Source organism: Sinocyclocheilus anshuiensis, unplaced genomic scaffold, assembly GCF_001515605.1.
Source record: "Sinocyclocheilus anshuiensis isolate Anshui unplaced genomic scaffold, SAMN03320099.WGS_v1.1 scaffold1231, whole genome shotgun sequence".
Lineage (NCBI taxonomy): Eukaryota > Metazoa > Chordata > Actinopteri > Cypriniformes > Cyprinidae > Sinocyclocheilus > Sinocyclocheilus anshuiensis.
The window spans coordinates 1,359,643-1,382,379 of NW_015536698.1; the positions used below are offsets into that span (position 1 = coordinate 1,359,643).

The 22,737-nt window shown below is 36.4% G+C and overlaps 2 protein-coding genes across 2 annotated transcripts in view; one reads left to right on the forward strand and one right to left on the reverse strand.

The window, feature by feature from the left end:
- Positions 1–10,253, forward strand: part of LOC107655091 (GRB2-associated-binding protein 1) — a 96,384-nt gene extending 86,131 nt beyond the window's left edge. The window contains exons 10-12 of the mRNA XM_016442512.1: positions 64–190; positions 3,057–3,185; positions 8,334–10,253. Of these exons, the coding sequence (XP_016297998.1) occupies positions 64–190; positions 3,057–3,185; positions 8,334–8,492 (415 nt within the window). The 3' untranslated portion in view covers positions 8,493–10,253. The remainder of the gene's footprint in view (positions 1–63; positions 191–3,056; positions 3,186–8,333) is intronic.
- A 1,264-nt stretch (positions 10,254–11,517) lies between these two features.
- The window catches only part of frem3 (Fras1 related extracellular matrix 3), a 30,704-nt gene continuing 19,484 nt past the window's right edge, over positions 11,518–22,737 (reverse strand). The window contains exons 8-24 of the mRNA XM_016442212.1: positions 22,373–22,582; positions 21,996–22,193; positions 21,739–21,903; positions 21,458–21,640; positions 21,130–21,260; positions 18,887–19,045; positions 18,309–18,612; positions 18,009–18,140; positions 17,574–17,905; positions 15,571–15,763; positions 15,249–15,353; positions 13,993–14,120; positions 13,732–13,866; positions 13,504–13,630; positions 13,197–13,384; positions 12,434–12,580; positions 11,518–12,347 (exon numbers count right to left, since the gene is read on the reverse strand). Coding sequence (XP_016297698.1) covers positions 11,829–12,347; positions 12,434–12,580; positions 13,197–13,384; positions 13,504–13,630; positions 13,732–13,866; positions 13,993–14,120; positions 15,249–15,353; positions 15,571–15,763; positions 17,574–17,905; positions 18,009–18,140; positions 18,309–18,612; positions 18,887–19,045; positions 21,130–21,260; positions 21,458–21,640; positions 21,739–21,903; positions 21,996–22,193; positions 22,373–22,582 — 3,356 coding nt within the window. The 3' untranslated portion in view covers positions 11,518–11,828. The remainder of the gene's footprint in view (positions 12,348–12,433; positions 12,581–13,196; positions 13,385–13,503; positions 13,631–13,731; positions 13,867–13,992; positions 14,121–15,248; positions 15,354–15,570; positions 15,764–17,573; positions 17,906–18,008; positions 18,141–18,308; positions 18,613–18,886; positions 19,046–21,129; positions 21,261–21,457; positions 21,641–21,738; positions 21,904–21,995; positions 22,194–22,372; positions 22,583–22,737) is intronic.

A 22,737-nucleotide genomic window follows, 5' to 3' on the forward strand; every position in this document is an offset into this window, starting at 1 on the left:
TTTTGTGTGTGTGTGTGTGTGTGAGTGAGTGAGCGTCAGTGTAAATGTTGTCCTGCTCCTCAGCCCTTCTAGGTGTACCACGGCCCCCAGACCATCCTCGGGGCATAGCACTGCCTCCAGCAGCGACTCCGACGACTGTGATGAGAATTATGTAACCATGCAACACGCTAATATGTCTACAGATGAACCAGTATGTAAAAAAAAAAAACACCACAGCAACTGTTCCACTCAGTTATAAATAATTAGTGCATTCAGGGAATATATTCAGTTTGTGTATATATGTATATAAAGATATTTTTTAAAAATATATAAATTACAGAAGTAATTTATATGCACATACATTAACAGCTGGAAGTTTGAAGTCTGTAAGATTTTTTTTTATGGTTTTGAAAGATGTCTCTTATGCTTATCAAGGCTGCATTTATTTGCATTTAAAAATACAGTAAATATACAGTATTACAGTATATACATACAGTAATACAGAAATAATGTGAAATATTGTTGCATTTTAAAATAACTATTTTTTAAATATATGTGACCCTGGACCACAAAAAAAGTCTTAAGTCGCTGGGGTAAATTTGTAGCAATAGCCAAAAATGCATTGTATGGGTCAAAATTATTGATTTTTCTTTAATGCCAAAAAATCATTAGGATATTAAGTAAAGATTATGTTCCATGAAGATATTTTGTAATAGTTGTATCTCGGCCAAATATTTTCCTATCCTAACAAACCACATACATGAATGGAAAGCTTATTTATTCAGCGTTCAGATGATGTATAAATCTCAATTTCGAAAAATTGACCCTTATGACTGGTTTTGTGGTCCAAAATGTTATTTATTTACTTCAATCTTGAGTGTCACATGATCCTTCAGAAATCATTCTAATATGCAGATGGTGTATAGAAAGTTTTTTTTTTAACAACGTAAAAGCCTCGACTGCCACTTTTGATCACTTTAATTCATCCTTTTAATTCAACTTTTTAAAGTTATTAGTTATTAATTTTCTTCCATATTCTTTTCTGCAGATTTCATTTTAAATTAAACATTCTGTCTTTGTTCTGACACATCGTATATATTTAATCTATTCAGTTTTTTTTTTTTAGGCATAATTTGGCATAAAGGCTAGGTTGAAAATTAAATTACAGGTTCCCAGAAATTTGGTGGTGGTGGTATTTTGTGGTCAGTCAACACACTGAATAGAAGGACCCCTCGCTGCTTTTCCTACCTTTACTTTTCTTTTTTCTCCAGGTTTTCTTCTATTTCTGTTGTATCTTTCTTCCATTTCTTTTTTTATTTATTTTTTCCTTGGTTTCACCTGAAGGGCCTTTCATCTTTGTTGTTCCATGTTTGCGTTTATTCATGTTTTTCTTAAATTTAAATGCACCATTTTCTTGATATGAAGCTTTTCGTGCATGGCTTGTTTTGTTAGTTAACATTTTAGCATGCCAGCAGTAAAGTTATTGATAACACTGCACAGTGTGGCTTTTTTTGAACTGGATTCAAATGCCAGTACTTGGGAGAAACATTTCTCTGCCTCTTTTCTGTTTCTTATTTCCTACATTCTGTTCCTTGCTTTCTTTTGTGGATCCTCTTGTCTGCCTCATCTGTATTTTGCATTTTCATTTCTATTTTTTCTGCTGGACTTTGCCATTTGTTTCCTGTTTACTCTTTGATTTTTCTACTCCTCCTTTCCTCCCTGTTCCTCCATTCTGTAGAGAAGAGTCCTTCTACTGCACCGTTCCCATCACTCCTATAAAGAGAGAAGTGTCAGGTCTAGACAACCTGGATGAGGTGAGGTGGACTGAACTCCACTCTGGATGTGTGTTTTAAAGGGATAGTTCACCCAAAAATTAAAATTCTGCCATCTTTTACTCACCCTATGGAATATCTAAACATATTATGGAAGTCAATGGGCACCATTAGCTGTTTGGTTACATGCATTCTTCAAAATATCTTTCTTTTGTGTTCAGCAAAAGAACAAAATTCATACAGGTTTGGAGCAAGTTGAGGGTGAGTAAATGATGACAGAATTTTCATTTTTGGGTGAACTATCCCTTTCACAAGGGATAAAGTCATGAAATAGAAATCATAGGTGTTTATAAATAATGTTTCATTGTTTGCATAAATAGCTTTGTAATAATGTTTTCCAATATTACTATTTTTTATGGTATTTTTGATCAAATAAATGCAACCTTGGTGAGCATAAGAGACGTTAAAAAACACCCCAAACTTTTAAACATTACAAACATTAATGTGTGTCATTAGACAGAGATTTTTTTTTCTTGTAAAAAAATAAATAAATAAATAAAAATCCTGTTTATTTCAACATGAGTGGATCTTAAATTACTTGCAGTTTCAAGAGGTCTTGCATACAGTATATGTCCAGTCCAGATTTTTCAAAGATGATAATCATAGCTATACATTATTTTTTTAAAGTTGTTTTTAATCAGTTGTATACATTATGCATTACATTGTAGTGTTGTTCCCCAGACAGTCACTTGATGATTGGATTTGTATTGAGTTACTAAACAATGCAGTATGAAATAAGGCTTGATATATTTTGAAACACGTATTGAAAAACTACATTTATGCAATGCATAATTATTATATTTTGACTCATACTATGAAAATGCATGGAAATAATCTTGAAAATGACACTTGTAGATGTTGGATTGACATCTGCAGGGGTAGCAGAATCCTCTCGAACTAATAGAGCATTATTTTTAATTACTTAGATTTGATCATTATGAATTATGAAGCTCTGATTAATTTGAAAGAGTTTAGAAAGACCGATTTCTGCATATTTTGCTGACATAATGTGTACACAACTCATTACCGATTTAATCATTCGAATGAGTGTTGGGTGAGCGACGGCATGTCACTGATAGATAGGTAGATTAGATTAGGTGTTTAAAAAAATCTGACTCTTCACTTAAATCATCTAGTATCATTGTAGTAGATTAATATGTCTTTTAATAACTAATTCTGACTACAACATTGACCACTGACTTAGCTCTTTGTATTCAACCTTTTTTTTTTATATATATATCTCAGAACATGAAGCTAGGAGCACCTATGAATGCTGATGGAGGTGGCAGTCCCATGGTAAAGCCCAAAGGAGACAAGCAGGTGGAGTACCTGGACCTCGACTTGGACCCTGGGAAATCGACTCCTCCTCGGAAGGTAAGATATGACTAATAATTAAGCAGAATTAGACAAATTGTACAATAAAATATTATGGACGGATGTGTTTGGGTGTGGTTTTAATCACCAAGAGTCAGACAAGTGTAACAGTTATCCCTTTCACAAGGGATAAAGTCATGAAATAGAAATCATAGGTGTTTATAAATAATGTTTCATTGTTTGCATAAATAGCTTTGTAATAATGTTTTCCAATATTACTATTTTTTATGGTATTTTTGATCAAATAAATGCAACCTTGGTGAGCATAAGAGACGTTAAAAAACACCCCAAACTTTTAAACATTACAAACATTAATGTGTGTCATTAGACAGAGATTTTTTTTTCTTGTAAAAAAATAAATAAATAAATAAAAATCCTGTTTATTTCAACATGAGTGGATCTTAAATTACTTGCAGTTTCAAGAGGTCTTGCATACAGTATATGTCCAGTCCAGATTTTTCAAAGATGATAATCATAGCTATACATTATTTTTTTAAAGTTGTTTTTAATCAGTTGTATACATTATGCATTACATTGTAGTGTTGTTCCCCAGACAGTCACTTGATGATTGGATTTGTATTGAGTTACTAAACAATGCAGTATGAAATAAGGCTTGATATATTTTGAAACACGTATTGAAAAACTACATTTATGCAATGCATAATTATTATATTTTGACTCATACTATGAAAATGCATGGAAATAATCTTGAAAATGACACTTGTAGATGTTGGATTGACATCTGCAGGGGTAGCAGAATCCTCTCGAACTAATAGAGCATTATTTTTAATTACTTAGATTTGATCATTATGAATTATGAAGCTCTGATTAATTTGAAAGAGTTTAGAAAGACCGATTTCTGCATATTTTGCTGACATAATGTGTACACAACTCATTACCGATTTAATCATTCGAATGAGTGTTGGGTGAGCGACGGCATGTCACTGATAGATAGGTAGATTAGATTAGGTGTTTAAAAAAATCTGACTCTTCACTTAAATCATCTAGTATCATTGTAGTAGATTAATATGTCTTTTAATAACTAATTCTGACTACAACATTGACCACTGACTTAGCTCTTTGTATTCAACCTTTTTTTTTTATATATATATCTCAGAACATGAAGCTAGGAGCACCTATGAATGCTGATGGAGGTGGCAGTCCCATGGTAAAGCCCAAAGGAGACAAGCAGGTGGAGTACCTGGACCTCGACTTGGACCCTGGGAAATCGACTCCTCCTCGGAAGGTAAGATATGACTAATAATTAAGCAGAATTAGACAAATTGTACAATAAAATATTATGGACGGATGTGTTTGGGTGTGGTTTTAATCACCAAGAGTCAGACAAGTGTAACAGTGTAGTGTTCTTATCCTCAGGCTCTATGATTATATGTCTGCTATAGCTTTTTTTGCCATTAATTAGCAGGATTGAAATCTGCTTCTCTCTCAGCTTGATGGAATATAGTTGTTTTTTGGTTCTCTTGTAACCAATGCATTTTGTCTATACATCAGTTGAGGATTATTGTTTTTCCCATCATTGTTCGCAGATAGGAGACTGTAGTTAATGGCAGCTGTTTCAATTCCTGGTCAGCTGTTTCTGAGATACTGAAACATTACTTCTGTTACCAAATTATTATCACTGTCTTTTAATTACTGGCTTTTTAAATAATGGAATTACCCATATTCCTTTATTTAATAAGTTAAATATTAATATTCACAAATAGTATTCATTTTATATACATTTTATATATATTTAATCATTCAATAGAACAGTAACACATGTTAGATGAATGTTCGATATAAAGTTTATGTGCCAAAAGTGAAACGAAACATCGTTAACAGCGCAATTTGACTCAAACAGAAGCGCAGATGCGTTTACTAGCTGATCAGTCTCAATCACGTGCGCTGTGAGATCCAGCAAGAAGTGCTTGAATTCAGTGAAGAGCACAAATGTCTCTGTGATGCTGATGTTCTCAACAGCTCTGACACACACGAGAAACTTTGTGCCATGAACAACCTCGTTAGAAGGGTTTTCCATGGATTTACCATGGATTTACTGTAGTGACGTTAACTGGACAATGGTATTGTGGCAGAAATAAGGGGTATGCAATTAGGGATGTAATGGTATGAAAATTTCTTATCACGATTATTGTGACCAAAATGATCAGGGTTATCAGTATTATCACGACATTGTTAAAATTTGCTGGAGATGTTCAAAAAGTACTGACACATAAATCACTTCACCAAGTCAACCAACAACAAATAAAGTGACTTTTTGTTTGTATAATCACCAAAACAATAACATTACCAATGATGTTTGGATTTTAAATGGCAACTTGACTGACAACAGTTTAATAGCATGTTGAAATATTTAATGTAAATGTTCAAATAAAGCTTTGAAAAAGTTTCATAAAAAGGTAAACCTCACATTTCAGACTTTAAATAAAGAAAAGATACAAGTCAAAATGATAATTGATTAATAAATGATTATATGTATTTTTTTTCCATAAATAATTCTAGATAACTTTTCTGAATTGTTTAAATGTGTAGAATCCACATAAGCTTGTTTTTCATCAACTGGTCAAAATTTACAGCAGGGCATGCAAATTCGGTCCGTTTTTGGCCAGACAGAAACCGCACACAGGCTGAATGTAAATATAAGTCTCTGTAAATCCACTCGCTGACAGCAGGTGGCGCTTATGGAAAAGCTGAATTAGAGCTGTTTCCCGTAACCTCCGTGGACAAAGCAGTATTGCGATTAAGAACACTTCCTTTAGGTATTACATGGAGCAAAGATGAAAACAAAATGTCATCGAATCGTTTCTGAACACCGTCAGAACCTTCAGAGGTACATTCATATAATTAATTCATTCATATATTCATTTGTATAATTCCCTTAGCACTCTTTTAAAACCTCCCAACTTTTCCACCCTGTTTTCACTCAAAACGAAACTACTCTGCTGCTGTGCGCTCGTGAGACTGTTACTTAAAACTGTGCTTTATGCTGGACAGTATTTATTTATCGCGAGTTGTTCAAATCGCGGTAATCTAATACGGTTTTAATGATAATTAAAAGATGAAACGGTAATACTAACCGTGAGGAATTTTATCACGATTTATCGTCAAACTGGTAATCGTTACATCCCTATATGCAATATGGAATTTTATTATATTATTAATGTAGACATGGATTAAATGTACTAAAGGAGTAATGGTTGTTATTAAGCAATAGCATTTGTGCATTTGTATTTACACGAAATGTGTTTAGGCTACTGTTTTTCATACAAATACCACAGAGACCATATAGTTACATGTTACCATGATAATGGTCATGGTAAACCTTTGGTTATCACGATCTAATTGTGTGATGCTATGGATGGCCAATGGTTAATTTTAATAAAAGTACAGTCCTAACTCAAACATCTGCATTGTAGCATTCCCAGCTGAACAGATGCACTTTACTCTCCAGGAACTGGAGTTTATGTTAAAACTGGATGTTTACAAAGGGTTTAATCTACAAAAAACACTTTAAGAGCTGAATAAAAACAAACAAACAAACAGTGTCATTAGACATCTTCCTGCAAATTATAAATAAATGTCCAAAACAAACCTATAAACTAATAGATACACAGTTGCAATCTGATTGGCCTACATCATAAATAGTGTGACAATAACTCACATCAGTGTCCTTTTAGAGTGCAATGAGAACTAAATGAAACACCTGAGTTAACAATGAATTAATTTTGGTACAACCGATGATATCAAGTTAGTGAGAAAAACATAAAACATATAAAATGACCAAATAAAGACCTGATTTACTGTAAACGATCTGTCTGGAGTGCAAACCAAGAGAAACTATAACATTGACGAGGTAATAATACACTGTGTTCTGCTTAAGACAGTAACAATGAATCACACTCTCTCTGAATAACAACATTAGCAAATTAAATGGTCATCACTGATATTCGAAACATGCATATATGCTAATGACCCGCTAAACATTAGTTAATAGCTTCAGAGGAGATCGCTAAAATACACACTTCAAAGTCTTTCAAAGTTTACAACACAGCACGAAATTAAAACGGTACCTTGTGCCCTTCATCAGCCAAGAGCTAAGAGATGGGAAGAAACCTTTTAAACGTATATTTGTAGAGCGTGTACGTAAACAAATAAATAGTTCTTTAGTAACATTTGGCTCGATTTAATAATTAAGTCCTTTCTTGACTATTCCATGGCAACACCGCCCTCTATGACTGGAAGTAAAGGTGTCGACCCACTTCAATGATTGGGGGATTTAATGGTCATTTACATGCATCGTGCCATTAAGGTCAGGGAGCACAGGGACAGGGAGCCTGTTTCCTGGTTTGAAACAATATCACCTGTTAGAACATGCAGAAACTAAGAAATTAGTTTCTCTATTAAGATATTTTGTTATGGAAAAATACTGAATAATAATGTATTATTATAAATGTTTTGAATAGATTTAGATTTGTGAAATGTTCACGTTCACACCACTATTAACTGTCTGGTTACAACTTTCTCTCAGAAAAAAATCTGCCTTTAAACTTGAAAGAAATATAGATTTGACATTTATCGTGATACTTATCCATATCAACTGATATAAAAAAAATTATTGTGATCTTTTTTTGTCCATATTGCTCAGCCCTACTTATAATACAGATAAAGTAAAATTGTATTTTAAAAATAAAATTAAATATAATACATATGTCAAAGTAAAATACTAATAAATTAAAGCAATAGTTTTAATGCTGCAAGTGAATTTAGGAGTCACAACATTTTCTAAAGATTACATGTTAATAAATTATTCGTATTTTTACAGATTAGCTTCATATAAGTGTACCATGACAGCAAAATTAATTTAAATGTAAAAACGGGGTAATTTAGCATGTATAATTAATTACACATGCTAATGAAAACCGATATTTTACCGATACATTGTGCCTCCCTAAAGGAAACATTCTTTTCACATAATTATTCATTATAAACATTTTTGAAAAGTCTGTTTTATACACTAATACTAGAAAAGTGTTGTTGCATTTTTTTAAGTATCAAATTGGTACCCAAATACTGGTACTTTTGGTATCTCTGTCTCCTGTTTTGACTGTCTGTCATATCTTGGCCTTGCAGAAGAAGAGTAATGGGACTGGTATTTCAGCATCAGACGAGCGGGTAGACTATGTGGTGGTAGATCAGCAGCGAACGCAAGCACTGAAGAGCACACGTGAGGCCTGGAGTGACGAACGGCAGTCGACGGAGCAAGATCCCCCCATCAAAGGGGCCAAATGACACCCATCTCTTTCCTCTTTTCTGCAAGGTCATGACTCGCAGGGGCCGAGGAACGGAGGACGCTGCATATGCTCTGAACCTCCTATCCGGCCTCCACATTTGATTTTAGATACAGCTGTGTGACAGCGCCTAGGTCACAGCTCCCAGATCAGCTAGTTTACACTGCTTCCTGCTAGACGACAGCACCCGCGCAGGGGAGAGCTGATCCGAGGGATCCTCATGTATAAGCTGACAAGACTCCAGGTAGGATGGACCGCACTCTGCACACGGGCTGAAGGACTCGCCGAGCCTTTTTGGCTGAAAGCCTAGTGAAAAATACGCTAACAGAGCACCATTATTCATACTACATGGATACACACTGCCCCCCCACTTATCAACTCAGACAGTTTCCGTTTTTTGATATTGTCTTTCCCACATCGTGGTGATAAAGCACATTATTCCATGGGCTGGGGTGCATCAGGTCTGTTGAATTTGTGTGTCCTCAAGGGCTTTTTTTTTTATTTAAAAAAAAAAAAAACAATGTTCCATGTTCACAAAACTGCCAGGGTGAGTTTTTAGGGTGTTTTAGAAGCCTACAATTTTTTTTTCTTTTTCTTTTTTATAGTTCCATGATAATCTGAAACCTTTACACATCTAGGTTTCTTTTTTTCTTCTTTTTTTCTTTTATCATTTTGAGCCTCAATAATTCGGTAGTGCAATCAAAAGGTTTTGAGTTGCTTGAGCCGCAAATCTACTAAGGTTGGTTTGTTTGAAAATGATTATCGTTTGCATTTGCATTTAAGACAGCAGACAGACTGTATAAAGTGTTATGTACGTGAATAAAAGTTTCCTTTATTTGTATCTAATATCTAGTATGTTAAGGCTAAGGTGTGGATTCTGCAGGATAGAAGTCTACACGGTCTGAGATGGTATCAGAAGCTATGAAATGTCATTGATGGAATCAGGAACTGTGATCGTTTTTAACAGAAGAGATTTCTCTGTTTTTTGTGTGTTTTATGTTTTTGGTTTTTATTTTTATTCAAAGCAAGGTATCAATTTACAAAGCGCAGAGGTCAGGTACTCACTGAAAGGTTTAACAGATTTCATTTATTTTATTTTATTTTGCAGCTATAGATGACGTCTTTAGTGTTGCAAATTATATGTTCTCATAGAAACCTTTTAAAATTGCTTACGACGCAAGATGTTATTACAAAGGCTGTGTGCTATATGAGATGCCTTCATGGAGGGGCGGAAAAGCCAGTCAAGTAGAATTGTATTATGTTTCTTCATTCTCTGTGTGACTGGTCTATCAATGCATTTTATTGCAACTTCGATAATTTATTTCAGATGGAGTTCCACAGCTCTTGGAGACTAATTACCATTGCAGCTTTTTTTTAATGTTGTAAATATGATCCATTCAGTGATTTCAGCTCATGTCAGAATACATCTGTTCAGAATACATCAGCATAGAACTTTACTGTGTGTGTGTAAAATAAAAATAGCTCTACTAACTACCATTCTTAAGCCAAGAAGACACTGTTGCTGTGTTTCAACACCATTGGTGGCTTCTGCTGTATATATCGATACTGGCTTTTCAAGCATGTCTTCTGATTCAAAGCTGTGCCTATATTGTTTCCCTTCTACTCAAAACCTTTTTTTTTTTTCTTTAAGTTCTCAGACCCTGATGCTTTATATCTTTTTTAATGAATCTGAAAGAAATGTACATTTTAAAATAAACTCATTCAAAAATAATACTTAAGGAGATTACTGCTGACATTGCAACTAATGTAATTTGTGATGTTTTCAGAACTGCAATTTCAATTGCATAGAACATCATGGGTTAATATTAAATCATAAATGGTGTCCTGATAGATATCTGTGCATGTAAGTGAGCCGCAACTGCAACAACAGCTCATTTACCAAAGCAGTTTGTTTGAACTTGATTTTTTTTTACCGTCTAGGAACATACTGGAACATCTTACAGATCATGCACATTTGATGGATCTTATGTCAGTTGAATGATAGAAATTCAACTAATCAGGTTATAGAAGTAGGCATTTATCTTTTAAACACTTAACAGACACTATATAATGAGACAAGTATCCAAGTATCTTGACAGAATTTTTTTCATCAGCAAAAAAGAAAATGACATTAAATAATTCTCAAAAATTGAGAAGCCACAAAATTAATAAAAAAAAACTAAAATGCAAGCAACTGTGTGAGATTATAATAAGCATATTAAACATTGTTTGCTTTAATTTTGTAAATCTGTAATGATTATTTTAAATGAAAAAAGTACATGTGGTTCAAACGTTTTCAAGTTTTATCAGGGTGTATTTGATCACCTTTTGTTGACACCTCTCCTTTTAACACCAGATATGTAACAGGCAGCTGTGTACAAACAGAATTAATGTGTGATTCTGAACCACATTTTAACATCCTGAAAAGGTATAAAAATAAGTACATTCTGAATAGTTACGAACTTCAGTTAATATTTTGAAACTTAACGCTCCCTTTGCATAGCAACACATCGGTCATGTAAGAACGCTGACCTGTGCTGTTGTACACAGCATTTCATGTCATGGAACATATAAAAATAGATACATTTATTTCATAAACGTTTGAAGAAGCCAGTTCTTGCATCTTTCAATTTGCTTAACAAATCTAACACACACACTCCGAAGAAGAACTGTTACATATTGAAGGAAAATTTAAAAAAATGCCCAATGATCTTGAACAAGTTCAAATTGCCAAGGTAACTAAATGAGGCTTTTGATGCTCAGCATATGCATTCATGCCAAGGTGAATTTACCTTATTTTTATTTACAGTGGAACTTTTTTGAACTTGGGGGAAAAAAATAAGTTAATTTATCCATAATGGAGCAATGCTTGTTACATTTGCAGATATTAAGAGTTTGTCACAAGCTGAAGCACAGATTCGCTCTGTTTGTCTGAGCAGGTTCACTGTGGCCAATTCTTACGGTGGCCCAGTAGTGCACAACACAACGCAATTAAAAAAGGAAACATAAGCTCACAACACGTACTGGGCCACCATAAATTCTGGTTCACAGATCTACCGATGGAAGCATGCTAAAATAACATTAGTACTACGAAGCTCAAACATAATCTTAAGAGAAAGGCAACAAGCAACTTCCTTTTGTTTGACCAAGTAAAATTAAGAGTCTTGGAGTCAAGATATCTTCATTGAAGCTGTGGAGCGCTACATTTGGATGTAGAAATTTGAACTGAGGCTTTATATCTCAGAATCTTTCTGCCTCCTCGACTTCAGCTGCTTCTTGGGAAGAAGAGCACCATGGTGAGAGTTAGTTTTGGCATGTCTTAATGAATAGGGGTGGTTTAAACCTCAGAGCTGTCCACATTGTGTCTCATGGGCTCCCCGTTGTACGCTGTGCAGGACGAAGTGGAATAAGGTGGGTACTTTTTCTCTTTCCTCTTGCATCGCATCAAGAGAACCACCAGAACTACAACCAGGCATACCAGCAGGATGAGCCCAGCCACCCCCAGCAATGTGGACATGCCAGTGGGAAGAGAGGAATCTGAACCAGGCCCCTTACCCAGGCTCCCCTCCACCAGAGGGTGCTCCAGGTAGTTCTCACGACCCCATGGCTGACTCACCCGGAGTCTGTTTGAGCGATCCAGGGCGATGTGCTGAATGTTGGTGCCTCGGTTATTCTCAGCACCGATCTCGAAAGCTTCTGGGTCAGGCACTGCACGTCGACTTCGGGATTTGGTGCCAGAGTCAGCAATGGAGGATATAGCGTGGTGGTACTCAAGGCTTCGTTTACCACGGCTGGCGTTCTCTCTAGAACGGAGTGTGTAGATGGCATGGATGAACCATTCACGGCCAGCAGCAACCTGATGAATCAAACATGAAGGAAGGCTCAAGATTCTGGTTTAAACTTGGGTTTTACTATGGTTATAAAACATGGTGAAACTCTGACCTGGAAGAGGGGAGATGATGACAGGGTGAAACCATCAGATCCAGGTTGTCGGACCAAAGGCAAGGCTCCAGGGGTATCTAAAGCAACACTGGCATCGAACTTGACATTTCCAAAGGTGGTCGCTTGAGTTTCTGGCTGAGCTTTGTCCTACAGTTCAAAGGCCAACAAGTTCATACATTCAGTGAACACAAGACAGATATTTAATTAACATGCAGTTACATACAATGACTTGAAAACACCTCTTCTATAATGAGCATGTTTTTAGTTCTGTATCTGGGGGGGGGGAAATAACAAAACTGCATCATTGCTTATTAATATTTGAAAAAAAAAATGTCATGTTGGTGTGAGCAAAATGCAGAATACATATGAAATATAATTTGACCTCCTTATGACAAGGCAAATTTAGTTTAGACTGTAAAGTGCAACTACCCCCCTCCCCACCCCTCGGCAAAAAAAAATAAAAAATATATATATATACAGTGGTGTGAAAAAGTGTTGGCCCCCTTCCTGATTTCTTATTTTTTTGCATGGTAAAACTTTTTTGAAACCACATATCATTCTTAAGACACATTTTAAACTTAAAAAATTGTATAAAATATAAAATATTTTTTCTTTATCATGGACAATCTTATAAGTCATTGACATTTTGATCTTCCTCTATTCAAATAAATATCCACATAGTTGTGAGATCTACATTCATAATGAACATTTGTATGAAAGGTACAGTAATGTAAGAAAGGCATGAGAAAAAAAAAATACATACCAGGATCTTGAGTCTATAGAGCAAGGATGGAGCATCAGCCAGGCATCCATACTCTTTATTGGTAGGATTGTACTTTGGCACGTAGCCGTCTGTGCCAGTACAAAGGAACACTTTCTCTATGCTGCAGGAGAAAGAGTCACCCAGGTTCTGCACTGGGTCCACCATCACACGACCATAGATGTTCGAATCTACCAATCAGAATGAGGTTTCACACTCAATACAGGGATTAAATGAATAATAAATTCAACTATTTTCTCCTAAACTAATATTTAAAGAATTATATTATATTGCTCTTGGAATCTTGTACCTTCCATGAAGGCAGTGTCTGTGCCCTCTCCAAAGCCCATGGAGCCATCAGAAAGCCACAGCTCCTTCTTAGACAGCAGGAACATCTGTGTGTTCAAACTAAACTCTGCTGCTACAGGGTCACTCACCTGAGAAACAGCACAATACATACATACATATATACATATTGTTGAATCAATGATAAACAGGTCAATTCCATATTCCACGTCAATGAAAATCTGAAAGCAACCTGCTGGAAGCGGATGTCCATGTCGAAGGTGAGGGGCTCCCTCGGGTGACACACAGGGGGTATGCTGAACTCCCCGTTAGGTGAAGCAATGCATGGAATCAGCTTCACAGTATAGGTGCCGGAATAGTCCCTCACCTACACACACACACATTATGATCAGTTTACTTTTGTAATATTCATAAAATCTATAAACTACATTTATCAATACTATGCCTGACTATATAAAAGAAACAAAAAGGTAGAAAATAGGACTGAACTTACAGCAAAGTCAGAAACGAAGCTCCATTGCTGCATGGGCTGGTTGTAAGTGGGCTCAGTTCTGATCAGTGATAGAGTGAATGTGAGTCCAGCATGGTCTGCTGACATTACCATTGAGGACAAAGTGGTTCCTGAAAGCCAATACAAATCTCAGATATTTAAAATTCTAATTGAACAACTTCAGAAAGAAAGAGAAAAAAAAATCTTAGCAGAATCCAGTTTATTTTAGTAGCTAACATTTATCTAAGATAATTTGTGACACATTTATTCATTTAGAAAAATTTGAAATGTAATATTGCTTTTATTTAGAAATCGTGTAATTTATTTTATCAAAGTCTCAAATTAATATAAAAAAATTACAAAACATAAATATCTTATGCCAGTGTACTGATCGACCAATCAGAGGCCATGCACTGCTAAAGTTACTACTGCGTGACTAGTATGAAGCTCAGAGAAGAGAAATAACCAAGTGAAATTACGGATATACAGTATGAATTGGCACTGATGAGGATTAATTTACCATCTATACTTTGAAAGAAGTCTGGACACTCGCGTGAAATACATCGCAATGAGGTAATTTTTGAGACTGTATTTCCAACAAGGCGCCACATGAGAAATAAATTGAAAGCAAAACAAACACGATCCAAAAAAAGCATCATGTTTACATTTACAAGCGGAGTGAGCTCAGACTCAGAGACTCATCATTTTTAAAGACCTGCCAGGTGTCCAAACTGCGTTAGTAAAGGGTAATTCCAAAATATGTTACAAACAGGCCATAATATTTATTATTAATATAACTGTAATGCTAATAATGCACTTATTTATCACGAGATGCGGTTACTCAATTATAATATAACGCTTTTTGAACACTTAACATGCTTTTGACAGTAACAAAACAAAAGAAAAAAGTGTAAACAAGGAAACATACAATGAGAAATGTTTTGGCCATCCACAGCACCAAATTTCAGAACCATTTATTTTCTAATTACCCTTAATGTGAAAAGTAAAGTGTGAAGTAAGAATGGAGAAGTTTGTGAAATGTAATGGTGCTAACAGTAACAGTAGAGGACAGTAGAGGTTTCTGTCAGGAGGGTCATGACAGAGGAAGTTTACTGTCATTAGAGGGCGCATATTGTACTGTAGCTTATAGATACATCTCTTTGGGACAGCGTTTGACAGCATAATTGATAGGAGAGCCTGTCAACAGGTATGAGTGTGTCTGTGCCCATCTGTACCTATGTCAGTGTATTTTAGGTTACCTGGGTGAGTCATGACAAACTGTCCCCTAAATCGAGCCTCAGTCTTGAAGTTGACAACAAGACGGCCTTCATCGTTTATTCTCATGCTGGTGGGATACATGGCACCTACAAAAATAATTGCACAGATAACATCAGGTTACAGTGACTTTCTTTGGTTTATGTGTAGACAAAGACTGATATATACTGATAAATGTTTTAAAAAGCTGCATTAATCTATATTCATGTCAATTTAAATTCACTATTTGAATTTCTGATGCATCACTATACTTGTAGTTAAATGTGTGCTTCCAGTACTTGTGGCAGTATGGCATATCTATACTACCTTGCAGCTCAGCTTCTGGTGGGCTTCCAATACCATCTTGCCATAAGATGGCAGTGTCATACACAAAGGTGAGCCGCAGCTCAGACTGTAGGTCAAAATGTTGCCAGCCGCCAACCGCAACCGGAGAGTGGAAGACATAGGACACAAACAGAGACACCCGCAGGGTTACATAGGACTGAACAAGATTCAGCACCTACAGACACGGGAACAGAGGAAAACACATTCAAACATGTTTGTGTAAAGTGTTCAAGAATCTTCGGAGTCGTAATGATAAAAAATGCTGTTTTTGGGAGTTGAAGCTGGAAATACATTTTCAAATACTTTTAGGATTTTCAGTCTCTATGAAAATGTTTATGAATAAGAATAAGATTCAATAAGAATTTGCATATATCTCTTTTTTTTCTATAACAAACTGTAGTTCCTGACAATTAATTTTATTTATTTATTTATTTACTTTTTATGTATAATTTATATAGGTCCCACTTTATATTAAGTGCCCCTAATACCTGTGTACTTACATAGTAACTAGATGTGTAGTATGTAACCACAGTGTAAGTACACATTGGTACATAGTATCTACAGCTCTAATGTTTGTGTAACTACACATATGTAACAACCTACTGAATGGTATGTGTAAGTACAAATGTGTAACAGGACACTGGTAACAACACTTTTTGGTAATGAAAGTACAAATGTGTAACAGCACTAACAGCACTTTTTGGTAAAGAAATTGTTACACTTTATATTAGATTTATCATGTAATTACTCTGATGTTACACAGCAGCGGCCAGTAAGTTAGGCTTTACATATAAATTGTGGTTGGTGTCCAGAATGTTACACTTTAATATTAAGTGGACAGTTCCTGAGGAGTTGCCATGTAAGTACACTGGTATTACAGTGGTGCACCAACTCCAACTCGAGATCCAACTCCTCCCACTTTACATATTCCTAAACCTACCCATCTCCACCCCCTGGATCCCATTTCCACCCTTAAACCTACACATCTCCACCCCTGGATCCCATTTCCACCCCTAAACCTACCCATCTCCACCCCCGTATGTTATCAAATTAAATCATTTACACAGAAAAATACAACTGCATTAAATAATATTATGAGATTATTTTTAATATTTTTTAATATACAGTACAAACAAGAAATGAAGGTGGAAATGATACTTTTCAACGAAATTAAAACGCCAGTAGGTGCCAGTAGTGAGTGTTTAATGAGTGAGTTATTGAGGGAACTATTAAACAGTCGTAATGGTGAAAACGTTGTGTGATGTTGTCTAACTAACTAACTGTATTTTTAATATAAAAACTTTCCATTTTGAATTTTTACCACAGGATGTTGAGTTTCTTAGTGTTGCACATTTTGATTTCTCCTGGAGGCTGCGTGAGCCTCGCCTCAGCAGCACAACCTTATAGTTGTATACTTTCAATATCCACTATTCGCCACTTACTCGAAATGTAATAAAATCAGAAGAATACTTGTGTTTTGGTGTTTACATAGTTATTTTTGGTTACTGATGTTTTAATCATGTTATTGTCTGACGTTAATGAAGCGTTTAATGCCGAGCCCTGGAGTCTATGTGCCGGGGCTCAGCCCCGGACGGCCCCAGCCCAATTTAAACCCTGTATGTAAGTACACAGGTATTAGGGACACTTAATATAAAGTGGGACCCTTATAGATATTTAAATATTTGTTTCTTTGATAAGATGTGACTTGTTCAGAAATGCTAAACATGAAAAAAGCCTAAAAGATCATAAAAGATACAAGTATTTGCCATATAAAATACTTCTACATAAAATATACATATATTTTTAATTATTTTAAATTGAAATAACATTTCACAATATTACTGTTTTACTGAATTTTTGAATGAAGAGACTTCTTTCAGAAGCATTAAAAAGTATATCCATTTTTTTTTACCTTAAAAAATTACCTTGGCTCAAAATATTGATTGAACATAGCTTTGAATGACACAGATTCTTGAAATCTTTACCTGTCCATCTGTGCCAATGGATCCCCCACAGTCATTCAGCAGCTCTGACATGTCGTAGTAGCTACTGAACTCCCACAGGCATGCCTCCTGGTTAAGATTGCGGTAGAATCGAAGGGAATTGGTGCTACGCATGGCCATGCTGTACTGGTACGGTAAAGTCTCACCAATAATTTCTGGGTTCTTTGTGGCGTCAGTGATGAAACCATGTGCTGTTTGGATCTCGTTGAAATCCAAGAGGTTAGAGCAGCGGTGGTTACCTACTCGTGTGCCATCTGGACTAAGGGTTAGCTCAAAGTTTGAAAGGGGACGTGTGGAGATAACAGGCAACATGCCTGAGGAAAAACAGTAGAGATTAATACCCTGGACTTTTTAGACATTTTCATTGACATTTGCTTGCTTAATAGTGCATTGTTTGTAATGGAGGTGGTCCCTTACCATCCATGTGTGGCATGGTAACAGTGAGTTTGATCAAATTGGGGTAGTCAGGGTCATCCGGGCCGGTGTAATGGATTTTAGCAGAGAACGGTTCAGCACCCACTGTGCCAGGTATACGAGGCTGACACAGGCCTAAGGATGGCAGACAACTTGATTAAATTTTAAACTGATTAATTTTCCTTGAATTCTCAGAAAACAGCAAAACAAACACGCAAAACCCTGTGCTTTGTTGAATTTCACATTAATAATTTTTAAAGAAATGAGGAGCAGTTCAAATCATGGTGGTCACAAAAGCCTCACCCTCCTCTCGGCTGATGATCACAATGGGTGAACTGAGCTCCAGCCCAGCATCTCCATTGGCATTGAAGGCTCGGGCGGCACACTGTACGCGGGAACCAGCCTGGAAGTAGATGGAGTCCAAGGTGATGGACTTGGTGTTAGTGAAGAAGGTGTTGGTGTCCACTTCTCGCATGGGGCTGGTGACTCCATCCGGTCCACTAGGGGCACTAACCATCCAGCGGTACTGAGTCATTGTGTCATTGATGTTCTCCACCGAGCAAATGGAGCCAGTCTTGTCAAAGTCAAAGTATTTGGGGTTGCAGGCCTGATAGAACATAGACATGAGAAAATGTGTTTTTTTGGAAGAATGAGAGACTAAAACTGTTGAATGACAACATTTAATTATTGGTTCACTCTTGGTACTTCATTTTGACTGGCTTTTATGTGATGAGGTCACTTTGCCTTCTCATTTTGCAAGATGTCTTTTTGTACATTCATACTTTCTGAAGCGTTTTTTTGTCTTTATATGGTAAATATAAAGAAATCAAAAAGATAAAAAAGACAAAATAAAAAATAAAAAAATCTATGGGATTACTCACCGTAACACACACAACAGGATAGCCGGTTGGAGGGTGGGGATTGTCCTTGGCCCTAATTGTATCATCATACAGCAGCAATGACACCACCTGGGGTACTGCTGGGAATGTGACATCAGCCACACTATTCATCTCTTCGATGTACACAATAGCCTTATTCATCTACAAAAATTAGGAGAGGAAAATAACTATTTAGACCACCTCATTTATCTCATATCTCAATATCTAATTTTAGGAACAACAGAGTATGTCAATCCTACAATAACATAAGCAGTGGTAAAAAGACTATAACTCACTGTGAACCTTTTTCCAAGTAAGCACTTGACATGTTTATGACAAAATGTTGGTCATCGTAATTCAGAGGTCAGTTTCACAAAACTTTCATTTAAAAAAATATTCTCAACAAAAGTTAAGAATATTTTGTATTCTTAAAAACAGTTCTTGACTTATTTTTTCTAAAGACAACTTTGAAGAAGTTTTTATAATTCTTAAATTTTTTTCCTTTTAAAGTTAGGATAATCTCTAAAGTCTGAAATACCTAAATGTTAGATGTTTAATGAATTTATTGGGTTGTTTCAAATATTTAAGCATTACAACATTGGCAATGCATTTTACTAATACTAGAGATGTGCATGAATACTCTGAAGTGACATTGATAATGTAAACAGAGCGCAAATGAATGCAAGAGACCACCCCAGCTTGAGACAGGCTCTTTAAAAAATAATTATTTAAAATGCACAGCACATTAAAGGGGTCATATGATGCGATTTCAAGTTTTCTTTTCTCTTTGGAGTGTTACAAGCTCTTGGTGCATAAAGAAGATCTGTAAGGTTGCAAAGACTAAAGTCTCAAATCCAAAGAGATATTCTTTATAAAAGTTAAGAGTCAGCCACGCCTACCTAAAACGGCTCATTCTAACACGCCCCCACATATCTACGTTACTATGTGGAAATATTATCATAATGCCGCCCAAATGTGCATGCAAAGAAAGAAGGCGTGGTCTCAGGAACAGCAGTAGTGTTTATGCAGCTATGTCAGGGAGATGCTGTGTGATTCAGTGCGAAAGCAAAAGCACTTTATTTGGCCTTCCGGAAGTAGATGCAATTAGGAATCATTGGTTAAGATTTATTTACAACAGAACAGCAAAACCCAGATGTTCGAATTTGTGCAAAGCATTTTATGGACGACAGTTTTTTGAACCTAGAAGAGTACAAGGCTGGCTGTGCACAAAGGCTATTTCTAAATGTGTTTTTTGAACATTAAAGCATGTCAACATATTCTGTTACGCCAAATACACAAAATAATGATCTTTAAAATAGCATCATATGACCCCTTTAAGCATTACAACATTGGCAATGCATTTTACTATTACTAGAGATGTGCATGAGTACTCTGAAGTGAAACTGATAATGTAAACAGAGCGCAAATGAATGCAAGAGACCACCCCAGCTTGAGACAGGCTCTTTAAAAAATAATTCTTTAAAATGCACAGCACATTAAAAAAACAAGATGGTGAATGCTAAACTCCCGTCAAGCCTGTCATGACAAAAAATTGTGTATATGCTTATTATGATTGTTGCTGTAATCTGCTCGCAAAAAAATAAAATAAAATACAGTCTTTAAAGTGTTTTTCAATGAGTTGATCAGCGAGACTTCGGCAACAACTGCCATACAGTGAAATAACACCAAAGTACTTTGGAACATTCTTACAAACTTCTTAAAATGTATCTTAAAGAATTTTGTAACTTTTTTATCAAGAAGATTTTCCTATATCCAGCCCCAGGGCCTTTCAGTATAGTATTGAAAGGGTAATAGTATTCAATATAGTATTAAGGGCCAGTTCAATATAGTAGTCTATGTAGTAAAGCTCTGAACATATTTCAAATGTTCAGTCAGAGACTGAAAGTGTGACGTTTATGTGCAGGCGACCCAAGTTCAAGAGCTCTTCTCAGTATCATTTCCTGGCGTCTCTCAGACTCTCACTGTCAACAAGATAGCAAAAAGCCCACCAAAATGGCTTTTGTACATGTTCAGTGGATAACTCTATTTATAGGTCACTGTGTCTATAGAGGCCCATTTACATCATACAAGACTCCTCTGAAAGAGCCTGGAGACAGCGATTGGCTCCTGCTGACAGAGGCAGCTGCCGCATGGCTATTTTAGCACGAGAGTCACGTTAGCGTGTGTCTGTGCGAGTGTGCGATGTGGCGTCTCTGGGGGTATTTTTAGAGTTGATGGTCGCTGACCTGTGTCTCAGCCACCATATACTCGTCAGGCTTCATGTGTACTGTGAAAGCCTCACGAATCTCTCTTTGTCCATCATAGAGAACCTGGATCTCCACCACATGCTCTGTCTCACCCTCTTTAAACTCCACATCTGTAAGGACATACAAACAAAGATATACAGAAAGGAATTAGATAACCATTATGCATATCTGTGACTGTAATTGTGTCAATTCTCCACTCCTTTTGAGCAGCATGTTACATGTTTTATTGATCATGGACATGGTAAAATCATTTCTGCTAATAGTATGGCATCTTATGGGATTTTATATTTATGGCTCTTCTGCTAACCTTGAGAAAGGGGATTGTAGTCCTCTCCTGACGTCGCAGAGCCATCCTTGGTGTGAATTCTCACCACAGAGACCTTGGAGGTGTCGCCCTGACGCAGGACAGGAATCTTCACTACAGCAATCTCTCCAGGAAGTTGTGGCTCTCTAACACTGTATTTGATCTCAGCAAACCTGATGATGGACTCTGCGGTGGAAAATTTGTTTTGTTTGCTGTGAGAGAAGCTCATCAAGATCTTCTTTATGCAGATATTTGTCAAGAATGAAGAGAAAAAGAATACTTACTATCCTTATGGTCAGTGATGGTGACCAGAGCTTCTTTTTGTTCCCCTACGGCAGCTCCATATGGTGATCTGCGCTTAGGTGTGCCCAAAACCAAGCGGAACTCCTCATCCTCTTCATGAATCGTGTCATCCACTAAAGTCACTACACATGGTTTCTCGATCTCCCCTGTAAACATGCAGATACACAAGATGAGCAAATCATGAGAGTGTAGATAGATGAAAGGCTGGTCGAGGAACAGGGTGAAAAAAGAAACAGACCTGGTAGGAACACGATGATAGATGCGTCAGTATTGGGTCGTTCATCATAGTCCATCATGACCTGGGCAGATCCCTGGCGAGTGTAACAGCGGACTGTGGACCTCTGACTGATGTCACCACTGCGGTACACCATTGCCTTCACCTCTCCATCAGCCTCATCCACTTTGTACTCTGCCTCTCTAAACTCGACTTTGGGCACTGCAGAAATATCCAGCATTGATTAATCAACCAGTATCACTCAACTAACATTTCTGAGTGTTTGGAACTGAGTGTATTGGCACTAATATACATTTTATCTGCATTTTGATGTCTTCTGAAACTGTAAAAAAAAGGAGTTGTGCTTGTTTTTGTTTTTGTTATAGATTTTTTTTACTCACAGTCTGTGACAGTGTCATTGATGGTGATGACAGTTTTTCTAGATTCTCCAAGGACTGCGTTCATGGGCATACGCAGCACCAACTCAAATGTCTCTGGTCCCTCCAGCTCTGGCTGGCCAAGGTCATCGAGAACAGTCACACGAAAAGTTTGCATGGTCACACCTGGAGCAAAGTCCAAGTTACGGCTGATTCCCACATAATCTAGACCCGCTGGGAGGGAGAGAAAAAGGTGGGGGAGAAAAAAATCATATCCATGAAAGTTATTTTTTGCCTTTTTTAACTATTTTATTAGGTAAAAATCATATATCAGCAACTGTTGTTTTTGACTGACACTCTTTACCTTCTGCTGAAACAGGGTCACTCTT